Source organism: Anguilla anguilla, chromosome 2 (assembly GCF_013347855.1).
Source record: "Anguilla anguilla isolate fAngAng1 chromosome 2, fAngAng1.pri, whole genome shotgun sequence".
NCBI classification, from domain to species: domain Eukaryota; kingdom Metazoa; phylum Chordata; class Actinopteri; order Anguilliformes; family Anguillidae; genus Anguilla; species Anguilla anguilla.
This window is the reverse complement of record NC_049202.1, coordinates 28,849,288-28,867,243: the sequence shown is the minus strand read 5'-3', so window position 1 is coordinate 28,867,243 and position 17,956 is coordinate 28,849,288. Positions and strand designations below refer to the sequence as shown.

The 17,956-nt window shown below is 37.7% G+C and overlaps 1 protein-coding gene across 1 annotated transcript in view; it reads right to left on the bottom strand.

Moving 5' to 3' along the window:
- Nucleotides 1-2,160: 2,160 nt before the first annotated feature.
- Nucleotides 2,161-17,956, bottom strand: part of agpat5 (1-acylglycerol-3-phosphate O-acyltransferase 5 (lysophosphatidic acid acyltransferase, epsilon)) — a 31,160-nt gene continuing 15,364 nt past the window's right edge. The window contains exons 5-8 of the mRNA XM_035405386.1: nucleotides 14,506-14,596; nucleotides 12,964-13,125; nucleotides 8,692-8,815; nucleotides 2,161-4,688 (exon numbers count right to left, since the gene is read on the bottom strand). Of these exons, the coding sequence (XP_035261277.1) occupies nucleotides 4,463-4,688; nucleotides 8,692-8,815; nucleotides 12,964-13,125; nucleotides 14,506-14,596 (603 nt within the window). The 3' untranslated portion in view covers nucleotides 2,161-4,462. The remainder of the gene's footprint in view (nucleotides 4,689-8,691; nucleotides 8,816-12,963; nucleotides 13,126-14,505; nucleotides 14,597-17,956) is intronic.

The following is a 17,956-nucleotide window of genomic DNA, read 5'->3' as shown; positions in this document are numbered from 1 at the left end:
TGGGAAGTCTCCTCAGTAAGGACAATGCATGCAGCAAAGACATCAGTATAAGGCTCGGGAGAGCTCGCAGTACATTTGCAAGCCTTCAAACCAGTACAGCCTAAAAACCAAGATCCAACTGTATAACAGTAATGTTAAATCAGTTCTACTGTACGAAGTCAAAGCAGTACAGCCTAAAAATCAAGATCCAACTGTATAACAGTAATGTTAAATCAGTTCTACTGTACGGCTCAGAATGCTGGCGAGTGGTTGAGAGTGACATGAAAAAGAACAATGGATGTCTCCGGAAGATATGTCGCATCTTTTGGCCAGAAATGATCTTCAATGAGGACCTGTACAAAAACACAAACTGTCGCAATATGGTGCTGGAAATTAAACATCGACGGCTCCAATGGCTCGGCCATGTCCTCAGAACGGACCAGGACCGCATTCCTAAAGTCGCCTTGAGATGGACCCCACTTGGAAAAAGGAAACAAGGGAGGCCAAGAACAAACGGGTGGAAAACTGTGACCTTGGAACTGAAAACGGCAAACCTAACTTGGGGCGAAGCACAACATGCTGCACAGGATAGGACCAAACTTGGGGCGAAGCACAACATGCTGCACAGGATAGGACCAGATGGAAGCAGATAGTCGCAGCCTTATGTTCCACAGGGAATGAAGAGGATTAAGTAAGTACCAGTCCCTTTTGCAGCCAAACACCCCCACATGATGCTGCCACTCCCATGCTTCAGTTGGGATTGTTCTTTCGATGAAAAGCATTACCCCTTTTCCTCCACACATAACGCTGATCATTATGGCCAAACAGTTCAAATTTTCTTTCATCTGACAAGAACACTCCTCCAGAAGGCTAGATCTTCATCCTGGTGATCACCTGCAAACTTCATTCTGGCTTTGTTATGCCGGTCTTGAGTAAGGGCTTCCTTGCGCGACAGCCTGTCAGGCCATGGTGATATAATTTGAAGGCACAACTACAGTTTCCTCATCGTTTTTCTGACATGGCTTAGAGGTGTATGGATTTTTTCATTTTGAATTGGTACGTTCTTGGTCTTCTCTTGATGAAATATGAATATATACGTGCTGTGACAGGACAAAACTCCACAAATGAATATTATATACGTGCTGTGACAGGACAAAACTCCACAAATGAAAGCAATCATGCCTGGATGGAAAATGCATTCAGATAGGGGTAAGAAAAATGATTTTGTAAGTGGAAATAAATTAACCTCTATGGAACACATTTTAAAATTACATTTCTGTATATTTTAATACACAATTACTATTAATTTGCTTAATTTAACAGACTGAAAAACAAAGCCTTAAATATGGCATCAGCAAAAATCTGGGCAGTCAGTAACACCTCTGACAGAAATCTCTGATCCCTTGCATTCTTCCACCTTATCAAACATTATAGAATAATCAGTGTTGTTACCCTTGTAAAGGGAGGATGGCTACCTCATGAAGTTGGTTGAGAGAATGTCACAAGTGTGCCAAGCTGTTATCAAGGCAAAGGGTGGCTACTTTTAAGAATGTAAAATAAGAGTTTTGATTTGTTTTACCTTATTTTTGGTCACTGCATAATTTTTTTCCATTTGTGTCATTTCATAGTTTTGATGACTATTATTCTAAAATGAAGAAATTAGCAAAAATAAAGAAACCCTTATGTGAGCAGGTGTGTCCAAATGTTTGACTGGTACTGTATCTGAATACATGAATATGAATTCTCTTAATCACACAAAGACAATTCACACAAAATAAATGTATTTACATAAAGGCATCAGCATATGATGCTGTGGCAAGATGACAGGACAGGGGGTGCTCTATTTTACTTTCAGCATAAACCTTTGTCAACAATTAAAATCAAGCAGAATAAATAATGTGCAAGATGCAAGTATTGTAAGTTGCCCCCCAAAAATACTATCAAGAAAATAGATTTTTATAAAATGTAAATTGATTTCTTGGAAAACACAGGTACTGAAATCAGTCAGAGAAAGAGCATCATTCAAGAAACAAATATGAACACAGTTTGAAAGAATATAGTTTGAGCAATTAATGGACATATTAGGTAATACTTTTCATTTCAGAATGAATGAGGGGAAAGCATTGCGGAATTTAGGCACACATTAAATGGATGCATACATGCATAAAGTAACTGCATGCCCACATTTATAAAATATATTTTTATTTAACATGCTGTGGTAAAAACAGAAACATATTATGAAGCACAAGAAACCATTTCAATATTCATTCAGTTATCTGTAGACATTTTGGAACAAAATCTTGAACCAAAATGTGTGCAGAGGTAGAATTCTGGTATTTGCAAACAGTATGGTTACATTATAGAAGGAAAATGCATGCAAACTGGCCTAATTATCACTTCTAAAAAATGCATTCAACTTAAATGAGAAGTCAAGGTTTTTAACAGAATAACTAAATCATTCAAACGAAACCAGGATGGATGTTTCGGTAACATTCAACATTTTGGTATCAAAAAGTCATGTCACAAAAGGAATTATTGAAAAGCAAAATCATGCCCAGTAATATTTCTACATATCCTGCACAAAGCTGCTGTAACATAATCATTCATATGCATAAACCAAGGCAAAAGAACAAATATATATTTTGGTAGAATAGAATAGAAACAATAAAACATTTAAATTTCCTAATTCTGTTGTATTACTCACTTTATTAGATACACACTTGGAGTTAACACATTGTTTGCTGGTAGACTGAAGACTCATTTTCCAGGACCAATCACTCTAATAATTCAGAAATATTGATCAATGACCCAGTAACAAATAAAATATATTCACATGATGCTGCAGTTGGAGAGAACCTTTAAATTACACCCTAGGTTCAACTGAACTTTGTGTTATTTGGTGTTATTTCAAAATACTGAGCATAATTAACATATTTTTCAGATCAGTGCAAGTTTTATGAATCTGTAAAAATAACATTTAATGGAACAGGTGGTTGCGACCTCAAGACAAAGCTACACAAACCTGGCATGGCTGAGCAAATACTAACAGTGGAAACATGAGTCTAACGATTTGTCAATATTCTTAAGTGAAATTATACATTTTCTTAATCATTACCTCATCTAGCACATAAACTAGACAATGGGGAAAGTATTTAAAATCCATTCAATATCTAACCTGCAACAGTTTACATAAATACTAAGCCATCGATTTCTGATCGGTTTTGGAACTTAACATAATTATGTTAATGAATTAATAAAATGATAATCTAGACTTGGTTTACCTCAACTGATGAATAATTCACCTGCCGTCCACTTGTGATAATCTCAGCATACATTACAAACAACATGGCTTAAACTGTGACAGTACTCAGTGGTATAAACACCAAACCCTAGAAGGTACAGTAGAAGGCACATACTTCAAGGAGTAAACAGTACTTGAAATTGTCTATCACTGATGATAGTTCAACTACTTTTTTTGACCAATCAGGCAATCACAAACAACTTGGTGCTGAATTCAAATTGAACAAATTTACTTTATGTATCTTTTATGTTCTGTAAAAATAAGATATGGAAGGAAAAGAGGAATAACTCGAATTGAGCTGAACTGAATTAAAATCATTTAAAGGTTTGACTATATATAGTAACATTTTGTTCTGAAATCATAAAAGTAGGTAGTTGTACAAAATAATAATACAAATGGTATACTGATGCATATTACTCCAAGTAAAACTTAAGTAAAATATACTTATATTGGCATTGTCTGTACATAGCCATTTCCCACAAGCGGTGTACTGTTATTTGCAAAAGCTGGTACATATACTTTCTGTGTACTTGATTCTTTGACCAAAATCACTGATGCAAATAAAGGTATTTTCCCCCAAACAGAGGACTAATCTATTTGATCAGTTCACATTTTCTCAAGTTGGTATTCATGTACAAAACACTATTTGCAGAGAAAGGAAGGAATGCTTCTAAAAAAAAAAAAAAGTAGGTACAGTGGTGTAAATTTTATTTAACCTTCTCGGTTTTGCCATTGTGTCTAGCAAAAAAATCATGGGCATATTTTGCAAGCATACAAACCTCTGAAGCGCAAATACAAATGGAGGCACACCAAATAAATGCAATGAAGATAATACTTCAGATTTAGGTAAACACAGTATATAAACCCCAGTCATAACCCAGAACCCTGTTGAAAGACAGCTGGTTTTATGGTTCTTTTTGACACATTACCAGTTTGCCAGTACATCATGGTTATTGTAATGTGGACGCTGAAAATGGCAGATTAATGAAAAAGACAGATTGGATTGAAACCGATCATGAGTTAAAAGCTTCTTATAATGACAGACTGTTCAGGAAAATCGTATTCAGAGACCCAAATTTTCAGAATTGAACTGAAGGCTTCATTAAAAAAAAAAATTGTTCAGCTAAGATGAAGAGGAAAAGACTGATACGCATAATGGCATAACAGGAGTGTACCTGTTCCTTAGGGACTAATATTCACCCACAACCACCCCACCAAGGTCCCATAAATCCAAGTTTTTAGGTAGAGTTTCCTGCCAGTATCTGTGAACAGCATCGGTAAAGTGAGGCCACCCAAAAACAACAGTGATGGTAATGTCTTCTTGAGGCTCAGTGGTGACCTTTGACCTTCTCCAGGGAATTTGCATCTCTGTTCAGGCACTTCTGACTCATAAAAACTGGTCAGCAACCTAACAACAATGGGAAAAAAAGTTGTTATGTAACTAATAAAGTTTGGACAGATAAATAAAATTAGTAAAAAAAATTAAAAAAAACAAGCAAAAAATACACAAGTTACATGTCAAGACGATAGGAAATGGCTATTGTAATCCTTCATTTTGTGACCGAGAAACATTCTGAATTCACGTTCTCCAGGAAACAACAGTGAAGGAACATGCTAATCCAGGCTATGAAAGACTATCAAATAATTGTTCACAATGACTTGTTATTTGTAGTGTATATAGTGTCAAGGAAAAATACTGTATAAGGGTAATTCAAACCAGATTCACCTGCAAATAAAATGCACTACACAAGTTTGAAAATTCACCACAACAATCCTAATTAATTTAAAAGGAATAAAAAATATTTCATTGGAATAAATGTAAAATAAAAAGGACATGGAAACCATAAACACTTCAAGTCTTTTAGATAATTTTAAAGGTCCAGGAAACTGGATTCAAATTGTGGTTATATTCCCCAAGTGACAATTGAATGCCTTCTTAATATTTCATTCAACTTTTAAAACCAAGTTATAACCATTAAATTGTAATAAAAACTATTAGATTATCAAGACCTGTTCAGCAGACAAGGACAGGGTGGCCAACCATTAACGTTCATATCCGTAAAACACGTCATATGTAAACCATTTCTCGTTGCTAGATTAGAGCCGGTTAGAGCCAATTGTCCCATACAGTAACAATACACTACCAGACAAACCAAAGAATGCAACATAAACTAGGCTTTACCATCGTATAGTTAAACCTGAAGATCATTAACGAGGTAATAATTTAATAACACTGAGCTATTGTACACTAACATTAGCATACACTAACATTAACGTATTGCTTTCTCTGCATCCATTGCCTTGTCAAAACAGTGGCAGGAGTATCATTTTCACATTACATGCAAGGCTTAGCATTTTTGTTATTTAACTAACATCCAGTTAACCCCGCCCACTTAAAACCTTCCATTTCACCAAGGGGGAAAGCAAGCCGATTTCAGCACAGGCATTTATAACAATTCTTTATTTTTTTTTGCAAGAATCTTTTATAAATGTGTTTGAATGCAAAAAAGTTCTAAAACAACACAACAGTAAATAATTCACAGATTTCAATTTCCTGGAACTTCAAGAAAACAGCTACACAAAGAGTTCAGTATTGTTCTGTTAGAATTAGTTTCATAAATTCAAAATAATTAATGACGAGGTGTACATTAATGCTTTTCAACGCGCGATGTGGAGTACATTCAAATCCTTCAATGCAAACCTCAGGATGGGCTATTCTACTTATATTTTAATCTTTGGCAAATGACCATGGTATAAGGAACAGTTGTTAATTTGGGGCAATTCGCCCTCAAAATATTTCAGTCAGGACAACTAAAATATTTTAATGAATATGCAAAACAATTATTTAGGTTTGGCAAAGAATGGATTTAACTTAGGTACTTCTTCTGCACACACTATCTTACTAAAGAGCAAAATTTATCTCCCCTACTAAATGCAGATTGCAATCCAACTGCATACCCACCCCTCACCCCTCCCTTTCCAACGACGTAGAAGCTACGGTGGCCTGTAAGTTCCAAAAATGATGTCATCGTCTACAACAGCATCGAGTAGCCAAGTGTCAAGTGATCAGGTTCCTTGACAGATTTATAAATAGTATTTAGTTATTTAGTCTGTAAAATTATAGCTGATAGCTTACAAGTAAGATACCGATTATAATTACTAATTGTTCCGCATTGTGGTACCATTTATTGCTAACGTTAGCTGCTTTGCATGGTAAATCATAGAAAGACATGAGGAGTCACAAAAACTATTACACTACTAACTAACGCTTACATTACAGTGTGAAATATCCTCATTATATAATACCACTAACCTATTTAAAGACACTCAATTTCAAAAATAACGTATATAACCCAAACATTTTGAGCAGTAATACTTACATAGCAATGATGACATCTTATCTGATTTCAACAGATCGAGACAGAGACAGTAAATCAATGATATATTTCTATCCGCTCCTGTCTTACACCAGAAAACGATGTCAGCTAGGTCTATCAGCAAACATACGGCTTAGCTATGCCCAGAAGTCCTCAATAATAACAAGAAATTACGAAAAATCGTTCACAACATTTCGTTAGGTGCAGCGTCTTTTTACTGCTACCACAGAGTGAATGCGTAAGTGAATGCGATAACAAAACCAATAAAACGCTATTCCAAAAGCAAAATTAGACATGTAAATACATTGTTAGAAAGCTTTTACTCTCACCTACTGAATAAATGGACTGTCAATCAAGCCAGACTGTACTAAAAAGGGCGAGAATGCCATAAACAACACGTGTGGTATTACGCACAGCTATTTTGGAAGGTACCCAGGCATCACAAATGCGTGTATAATTCACAAACGGATTGTCCAAGACAATATATGATCACTCAGTCTCTTCTTTCTTCTTCTTCGTCTTCCAACCGGTGCATTCGCGCCGCCCAAAAAAAAAAAAAAAAAAAAAACGTGAAAGGCCCTCTCTAGAGCAGTTTGTCCGTTCTGGGCTACTGTAAAAACATGGCAGTGCAACATGGCAGCCTCCATGGAAGAGGACCCGCTCCCTATGTAGATATAAAGGGCTCATTCTAAGATAACAAAAACACAACGATTCTTATTTTCATGGGATTATACACTAATTAAAACATACTTATGAATATTATATTCCATTTCTGCCAAGTCCGTTCCGCTAGAGGCTACTAAATTCTACACACTGCACCTTTAAACAGGGTGCTCCATTAGCGGTGTGTATGCAATGAGCACAGGAACATGCGCTTGCTGAGGCCAACCAATGGTCAGCCGCAGCAAGAGCTCTCTGACCGAACCTGCTCTGTGTATTTCACACACATCGCTCATTTCAGTCACGTACCTAACCCCAAAAGGGTAGAGCATTAGTATGGCTGTTTCCTCAATGATCAGGGGACCATACTGATATCCATCCAGCACAGAGACAGAATACAACCTGTGATCCTGGATCGGACATTAGCCATACCAACATTATGTGACAGTAAATTATGGGTACAGCAGAGGCCCAGTTGTTTCCTTAAAGGATCAGGAAAACAATACTGGTATCCCTCCAGCACAGAGACGAAACAGAAGCTGTGATCCTGGATCGAACGTTAGCCATACTGGCACTGTGTGAGGGCTGACTAGACTGTGTAGCCAGGCCGCCCTGGTCATGTGGCATATACTATCTAGTAAATGCTAGGTGTACGAACTGTTGTTTCCTGAAGATCAGTAAGTCCAAACTGATATCCCAGTTCACCATTGCATAAGCACCCTGATGATGCCAGAATCAAAAAGGACATACTATCTTTTAAATAGGGCTAGTGCCCAGCAAAATACCATGTCAGTATGTCCTTGGTATTAAGCAGTGTATCGTTCAAAGCAGCAGAAGACTATTGACCATGCCTTTGGCCGTGTCTGAATCAGTGCGCTTGCCTACTATTGAGTATGCTAGTTGAAAATACTTTTAAAATGCTGTTAAGTACATGGAATTTCAGAAAATTGAATACTTAAAAACACCCAGAGGAAATACTTGTTTCTTTGATTTTGTTCAGGAACATACTATTTAGGAAGTAAATGAACACTTTGGACTTCTAAAGATGACATGCAGCTTGACATATTCCACCAACAAACACAGATGGCTGCAGGAAATTTACATGCCAGTGACACCAGGACTGTGTTTAATTATAGGTGGTATAAGATTTTCTCCAGGAGAGAACAGTATAATAACACAGAGTTTTTGGTTTCCACTCATAGTTTGGTTGTTGGAGCACTGAAAATTTGAGTTGAGCAATTTCAGGACACCAGGGTCCTAGCCACTAGGGGGCTTGTGCAAAGGGGTTTAAATGATGCCTGATGTTTAAAATGAGCAGCACATTCAGTCATGACTAAAGGACAGCCTTTATTTAAATAAGTTTTCCAGACTCACTTGTCCTTGATTTCAAATCTTTCATGCAGCCATCTGCGGAAGAACACAGCTTCTTTGGGGATCTCCTTCAGATCCACACGCTCAAAGTGGATGTGGACCCTTGGACATTCCTTACACAGGAATTCTGTCAGTATAGCAAACAAAATAGACAAAAAAAAATCAGATCACACACAGTCCACAAAGCAATAAAATTATCAAATAGACCTAGGAAATTCATTTTATTTTAATGCCAGCATATACAATCGATGGAAGTATCACTATTTCTGAGTGTGAATCTATATTTACAAACTTAAAAACAGCTGCAAGCATCTGTTAAATTTTGAAAACAAGGATTAATATGCTGGACAGGGTCATTTAAACACAGAATATGAAACAGAATATCAGAATCAGTTCACAGGCAGGTAGAGTCAACAAATAGATAAATATGATCGGCTCTCACTTGTCAAGAAATAAAATATTTTGTCTGCAACCAAAATGGAGAGAGTGAGTGCTGAAGAATTCACTGGGGTACAGTAGTATGCTTAAGTTTGGCCACCCCTGGTGGAATTGCATCTTTTCTCGAACCTCCAAGTTAACCCATCCTCAGCAGTGTCAAAACTTAAACATTTCTGTAAATTCTAAAACAGTTATTTGCTGAATTTAACGGTTTAAAAAAAATAAAATTAATTGCGGCATGTGGGAACAATTAGGATCCCTTCCAGTTGATCTATTAATACTTTAAGGTCTCAAAACTTAGACTCATTAGGCATCAAATTAAGGCAGGTGAAGATAATTTCAGAACTGAATAAATACTGTGACCCTTCTAACAACTCAGGAAGTTCTGCTTATTCTCAACAACCACGGAATCCTCCTAGAAACTGACAGAGGATAAAAATTTTTTAAAAAGATAATGAACTCTTACAAAGCATGGGAAGGCTTAGAGAACAGGTCAAAACTAATCCAGCCTGGAATTTCCACCACCAGAAACATCATTATGAAACTGAAGCTAAGTGAAACTGTTGAAGTTGAGGAAAGATCTCAAAGATCAAGAAAAATCTTCTGACAGAACTGCGCACAGACTGCGCCAGGTCTACAAAGAAAACACAGATCCCGCTGCAAAATGCAAAGCACCTACAGAAATGTTTAGCTGACACTCGAGTAGTGGTGCACTGGTCCACTGTGCAGCATTGCTTACACAACTAGAAATACGGCCTCGCGGTTGTATGCCTCCGCCAACCAGTAGCCAATTAGCATATGAATTCTTGAGTTATGGCCAAAAATGTGTTTTGTGAGGTCACAGTGACCTTGACCTTTAACCACCAAAATTTAATCAGTTTATCCTTTAGTCCACGTGGACGTTTGTGCTAAATTTGAAAAAATTCCCTCAAGGCGTTCCTGAGATATCGCGTTCACGAGAATGGGACGTACAGACAACCTGAAAACATAATTCCTCCATCCACGGCTGTGCCGTAGCAGAGGTGTAAAAATTGCGTCTGAAGTACGTAACACAACACACACAAAGTAGAGGTGTTTTGTCCTCTGGAGTAATGAAACAAAATACACTTTGGCCACAATCAACAAAGATACATTTGGCAAACTAGAAATACCGCTTCGCGGTTGTATGCCTCCGCCAACCAGTAGGTAGTCTGGATATAAAATGTAATCACTTCATCATTTTATACTATTAGATATTTGTGTGAAACTTTGTCATAATTAGCGTATGAATTCTTGAGTTATGGCCAAAAACGTGTTTTGTGAGGTCACAATGACCTTGACCTTTGACCAACAAAATCTAATCAGTTCATCCTTGAGTCCAAGTGGACGTCTGTGCCAAACTTGAAGAAATTGCCTCAAGGCGTTCCTGAGATATCACGTTCACGAGAGAATGGGACGGACGTGAGGCCACAGTGACCTTGACCTTTGACCACCAAAATCTATTCAGTTCATCCTTGAGTCCAAGTGGACATGTGTGCCAAATGTGAAGAAATTCCCTCAAGGCAAAAACGTGTTTTGTGAGGTCACAGTGACCTTGACCTTTGATCACCAAAATCTAATCAGTTCATCCTTGAGTCCAAGTGGACGTTTGTGCCAAATCTGAAGAAATTGCCTCAAGGCGTTCCTGAGATATTGCGTTCACGAGACTGGGATGGGCGTGAGGTCACAGTGACCTTTACCTTTAACCTTTGACCACCAAAATCTAATCAGTTCATCCTTGAGTCCAAATGGACGTTTGTGCCAAATTTGAAGAAATTCCCTAAAAGTGTTCCTGAGATATCGCGTTCACGAGAATCGGGACGGACGGACGGACGGAAAGACAACCCAAAAACATAATGCCTCCGGCCACGGCTGTGCCGTCGCGGAGGCATAAAAAACAAACATTTGGGCAATGTGTTATGTTTATGGTCAACAAAAAAATGTTTTCAACATACAAAAATGGCAAGTTACTTATGCATACAAAGCACTGTCTATAAGTCATTAATAAAATTAGGCAAAATCTAGGCCTGCTGTTAAAAGCACTGATACCAAAATAAAGCCAAGTTACAAACAAACAATACTGCCTCACACCATGCAAGCATACAGCCATGCAATTGCCACAGACAAACACTGGAAGAGCTCAGTGACTTTCAACATGGCACTGTCATAGGATTCCACCTTTTCAAGAGGTCAGTTCATCACATTTCTTCCCTGCTAGAGCTGCCCCGGGCAATTGGAAGTGCTGTTATTATGAACTAATAAGGTCTAGGAGCAACAACAGCTCAACCGTGAAGCGGAACGGCACACAAGCTCACAGAACAGGACCGCCAAGTGCTGAAGCACGTAGTGCGCAAAAGTAGTCTGTCCTCAGTTGTAACACTCAACACTCAACACAAGTTCCAGACTGCCTGTGCAAGCAACGTCAGCACAAGTAGTATTTGGTGGGAGTTTCATGTAATGGGTTTCCTTGGCTGAGCAGCCGTACAACAAGCCTAAGATAACCATGCGCAATGCCAAGTGTCGGCGGGAGTGGTGTAAAGCACACTGCCATTGCACTCTGGAGCAGTGGAAATGCGTTCTCTAGAGTGATGAATCATGCTCCACTATCTGACAGTCTGACAAACGAATCCAGGGTTGGCGAATGCCAGGAGAACGCTACCTGCCCAAATGCATGAATAAGAGGATGAATAATGGTCTGGGGCTGTTTCTCATGGTTTGATCAAGGCCAATTTTCAGTGAAGGGAATCTTAATGCTACAGCATATGATGACATTCTAGAGAATTGTGTGCTTCCAACTTTGTGGTAACAGTTTGGGGAAGGCCCTTTCCTGTTTCAGCATGACAATGCCCCTGTGCACAAAGCAAGATCCATAAAGAAACGGTAATGCCAAGTTTGGTGTGGAAGAACTTGACTGGCCTGCACATGAATGAAGTGGAATGTCGCCTGCGAGCCAGGCCTTAGTGCCCAAAATCTGTGCCAAACCTTCCTATTGCTCTTGTAGCTGAATGCAAGTGAATCCCTGCCACCATGTTCTGAAATCTAGTGGAAAGCCTTCCCAGAAGAGTTGATGCTGTTAAAGCAACAAAGGGGGGCGGGGGGGGGCAACTCCATATTAATGCCTGTGGTTTTGAACTGAGATGTTGAACAAGCACACATGGGTGTGATGTTCAGGAGTCCACATACTTTTGGCCATGTAGTGTAACTTTTAACATTTAAATACAGAATTTTATTTGCACAACATTTTTAAACACTCTTACTGTATTAGTAATTGGACAGCATGAAACTGTAAGTAAGTAGATATATAGACATGAGTTGCTGTACATCTTAGCACATAACAGGTATTACTTCAACATGCACATATAAGCAGGTTAAACCGAGGAAATATGCCACAATAATTCTAAGCACTCCTCAAACCTCTGCATTTGAGCAAAGTGCATCCGGTAATTAGGAATGGGTGAAAGAATGACCTGTTACCTACATTACCTTACCTCCAGTTCTATATACTTGTTGTGAAACCTACTTTTGCCTACTATGTACAATAACAGTGATACCTGAGTAAATGATAATACTTTTTTACTGTTCCATTTAGAGAATGCAAAAAAGCCAAGCACTACTGAATATAGCCGTTACAAGAGAAGATTGACATTTGAATCAAAAAAAAGAGGCATAAGGACATTTACACCAAGGTTGTAAAACAGTTCATGCAGGCAAGGTAGTCTATACTGTGGGTATGTATCTACGTTTCATAAGGTGAAAAGCATTTCAATAGCCATTGCACAGGAAACTTTACCACTCATTAAAAAATCTATTAAAGCTTACCTGGCATTGAGGGAGCAGAACGTCGTTCCCCTTTAGTATTCAGAGTACCCTCATACGCCACAGTGATGTCATAAACAGAATCCAGGTGGTCCTTCATTGTACTGATGGCTATATGAGAAGCTTTCATTCTTGGAGTGAGATTGTGTTTCAAAACTGCAAGTCCTGAGAAAAAGTAAAGACCAAGCAACAAAAATCTAATTCATGGTTGCGCAGTGTAGACAACATTTTTCTAAGACCCTCTGAAACGGGTTTTGAATGCCAGCTAGCTTTATGATAGGTTCGCCGTCACTTGACACCTAGCCAATATTAAAATTCTTGGTTTTAGGTCAGAAGGGACTCACGGCATGCTTGTTATCCTGGCTAGCTAGCTAGCTAACTATTGAATTGTATTCAAAACAGCGATTACTATAAACGCAATCGTTCACAAACGTACGGATGAAAATGCGTCCGTAGCCATGAGTTAAATGCGTAACGCCTATTCTCCTGTCCAAATAAGGGATGATTCCGATTTGTAAAGCTAGCAACAGTAACTAGAAATGTGATTCAACGTTGCCATCAATTGTGAAATTGGACATTAAAAACGGGAGGGGATGCAACAACAATTCAGAAGTGAAAGTTGCTGTTTAAACTGCTTTAGAATGCTGTATTTTGTAGCGCATTGATTTTAGAACTGTTAAAAGGCCAAGGCGTCCCTTTACTGAGAAATAATGCCCACTCTTGGACCAATCAGAATAGAGTATTCAGCCAAGCTGTTGTATAATGAAATTGGATCTCCTTGTTGCCGGCCTCGGCACTTAATTGCGCACGGCCTGTCAATCTTTTATTATTTTTTTTGCATTCAGACACTAGTGGCTCCGTTTATAAACAAACATAATATTATGTTAATCATGTTGTCATATTGTTTATTACTAATGCAATACAAGTTTGACTTAGCGCCGTTGGCACAGGTTGCTGATGTAGGCTACTTTTTCATTTGCCAGTAGGCTACGTCTCAATGATAAATGCTAACTTCTTGCTGTGTCACAGACATTAGTGAAGGAATACTGAAAAGAGAGCAGCAGTCTGTGGATGCACAGGTGACTTCCAACTACCCAGTTCAATTAAAGCTGTTAGTAGTGCTGTCAATGTGCCAAACAACAGGTTAAAACTTGTTTCACTATTGTTTTCCTTTCATAATGCCACTCCGTTAAAAACATGCTATCAGAAATTCTGTTTTAGACAGTTATAGAAGGTGAGGTGGACACTGGACAGTACAACATCTTTCTGTTTAATGGTCAGTTTTTGCATAAACAATATCTATAATCTATGCATTTTTAATAATGAGTTTAATAAGCCGTAATTAGGCAAGTTCCCCTTCCCCTTAGGTTGCCTATTACTTTGAGGCCGTTATCCCTGAGATTCTACTAAATTTATTTACGGTACCTTTAAATGGAAAAAGGAATTACCTTTGCTTCAAAATAAGCAAGCACCATAGGAACCTGCACAGTTACAATGAGTGCTGTTGTTATGTGATGGGCTTCTATAAATTTTTCAGAGTCATACCTTCTTTCTTGGCAAAAGCTTGGCTGTCACGAATCACTTTGGGAAGATCTGGATTGTATCGAGTTCCTTCAGGGAAAATGACTAGATACATCTTGACCAAAACAAAATAACAAAACAAAATGGCAGAGAGAAGCAATTAGGTCAAAAAATTCGAAGTTACAGTTGATTAACATACAACTTGGGTGAGTTGTTATGCATTATAGCTAAAACATTAGTTTGATTTACATGGTAAGTACATAGGCTTGCAGTGATATAGACAGCCAGTTTTAAAACAATTATATGAATTGACATGAACCGATACATAATCACCAATGCTGTCAAAATCCAGGGAAAATTACACTGCATTCTATAAATGCAGATATTCAGGTCTATTTTAAAAAATAATTAGCCAACTCCTGTTTTTTTGAACCAACTGTTGGTGTCTGACATTTGTGCTGTTACACAGCCATTGTTGCTTGTTGGTAGCATTGCGAGATTCAAAGAGAATGCATTTCAATGCCAGGTAAGTCAAAAACAAGACCTCAGTCTAGCCAATTAACTCGACTTAATTAAAACAAAAATCACTCCTAGGGTTCTTTTTAAAAAGGTACTATTAGAGTCAAACAAATTAATCAGAATGCCAATACATTAGCCTACCTATAGTCTAGCTTGTTTCATACCACTAGTCCTGCTTGTTACAAATGTCATAACACAATTATGACATATTATGGCCAAAAACTGTTATCTTTAGCAGAAAGCAAGTGAATCAGTGTAAAATACAGATTTTCAAATGTCCTGCGTTCCAAAGACATTCGATGGGCTAGCGTGACCACAATGTTCAGCACATTCCAAAAAATCTAAATTATTTTGACACAGGGCCAAGTTCCTTAAAATAATTTAGGAAACATTGGGTAACAGCATTGCATTGAAATACAGCATGTTTCATTAGTGTTAGCTAAGGTAGCCAATATTGTTTCTTGTAACATAGCCTAATTTTGATATCAGTACTTTTATTGACAGGCCTAGATTTTGCAAGTCTTAATGAGTTATACTGCTTTGTATGCGTGAGTAACTTGGCATTTTTGAACATTAAAAATGTGTTTTTCTTCAGATACATAGTTTACTGTAGGCAGGGTTTGAATTGTCATTTAACGTGGGGGCTCGATCCCTCCTGTTATCCAAAACTGGAACCCCCCGTTAACCATCCCATAGGCAATTCTGTACAACAAAATGCATTGATTCCACAAAAGGGAATTTTCTTAACTGAAAAAAGCAGCTGCACTAAAGTTCAATGTCATATTGGCAGGTTGGAGTTGAAAGAAAATGTTCCAATCTGGGGTTGGCCAATTGCCAGAATGCTACACGCGCTAGCCTGGCCGTCTCTTTACTTTAGAACACTCAAGTCCTGCATCTCAAATTCCGCAAGCCATCAGTCCAGAACATATCTGAGGAGACAACATTGTTTGAGTTAATTATCTATTTGATGAGAATGTTGGTTACAATAGTTTAATTATTCACTTGTTAGCTACATCAAAGTGAATGTGGTCACCATAGTTTAAAGCGTTATTTCCAGCATTGAGTCAGCAAGGCTGTCAGTATCCGACTGTGAAGCCTAACGTAATGTCAATTATGTGAGGAGTGATACTGCGTTTGCGCTGCGATATGAATAATTAGCGGCTGGCCAAGGTTGATACAGTAGTCTGTTCTCAGAGGTAACTTTCACTACATCAATATAAAAGCAACAAAGTGGTTACAAAGTTATGTCAATTTAAAGCAATTACAGTAACGTTATCTACACACATACTGTACAGGCCTACAGTACTACTAAGCTACATCATTTGTAACATTAAGTTGGAAAAGCAATATCCTGACTGTGATAAGTAATGTTATGTCGATTATAAAAATATATTCAAAGCTGCTGAATTTTAATCAAGTTATAATATGCATGTAGACACCATTATTAATGTAGTTGGAATAATCTGTAATTGGAACCAGGTGATTAAACATTTTAGCTATTTGAAGTTGGAAAAAAAGGTCTTTTTTAGTCTAGAAATGTTTTCTTTGATAGGTTCACTTTCATTCACATCCAGATTTGAGTTTAATGTGATCTCCAAATCTCTCATAGCAGGTGATGCCATATTTCCTACTGCAGCATTAGTGTGATTCCAAACACTATAAATAAACCAGTGCAACATGTGTAACAGCATGTGACATGCCCCCAAACCCGCTAGAAGTCCTTTATTTTTCCTTCCCTCCTCTCTCTTTCCCTCTACCACTCCCTTTTTCTTACAGCAATTGGCCAATAATTATTTTAACTTAATTTTGAATTCTTTTTGCACTTGCTTTTTTGTACTTCAATTTAAACTAGTAAGAATTACAGTCTGTCCTACGTTTTAAATGCTAGTACGACTCTTTGTGTAATTGTAATAGAGGTGGTGAATTTACACTACTAAGAATTGCAAACAGTCATATGTTTTACATTATATGCTAATTACTATTACATTGATATTATTTTAAAAGCTAGCTAGTCAATTTAACTCTTTTTTAAAAGGTTATGGATATAAACAGATCCAATTTCCAAAACCGTTGTAGTCATGATTCACTAGTGTATTTTGTAAAAAGATTGGAAAATAAAATTGCTCTCACTTTCAAAATAACATTTATTTCCTATTTTCCCAAGCTCTGATGTTTTACAAACTTGTTAATAGTGTATTTGTAGAATTTGAAAGTGAAAATTGAAAAGTCACTGAAATAAATAAATGTAAAAACTGCATGCTTTTATTTAGGTTCAACGACATACATATGAAAATTAAGGGAAAGTGTTTCCAAGAAAGCCATCTTTTACCTCTAAATATGATTCAAGTGCTAATACATTCATTTCTTGTGGGGAGGTGGGAGGCATGACTCTGGAACCTGATGAGGGCCTCAGCAGCCCTCAAACCCCCAGCATTCTCATGACAGGCAGTTTCAAATTCCTGCCTAACAGCCTGATTGAGTCTCACCATAAAGCTGTCACGCAGACAAACATGAATATCAATGGTCACATCTTGCCCAGAACTTGCTGGACTGTTGCAGGAGCAAACATTCTTCCAATGTGTTTACGATAACATTTTAGCAGTTGTTACAATTGAAAGAGTATACATTAATACTGTGGTATTTTTCCATTGACAGTCTGACATTGTGAAAATCTGGATACTGCCCTCCTCTAATATGTATAATGAATTGCTTTCACTGGAGCCCTCAACCATGCAAAAACCACTCACTGATATTGAGGAATTGGGATAGAGATAATAATGGATCACTATCCATCTCGTTTAAAATTGTACTAAATATTGATGTTGGTTCAGTAACTAAGTGGGTCCATTGCAGCTGCATAGCTAGAGTTTCAATCTCAGGTTTAAACCTTTAAATCCACAGAACTGCATTACAACAGGAACAGCTATCCAAATCTGTGAAATAAGGATTACCCGTT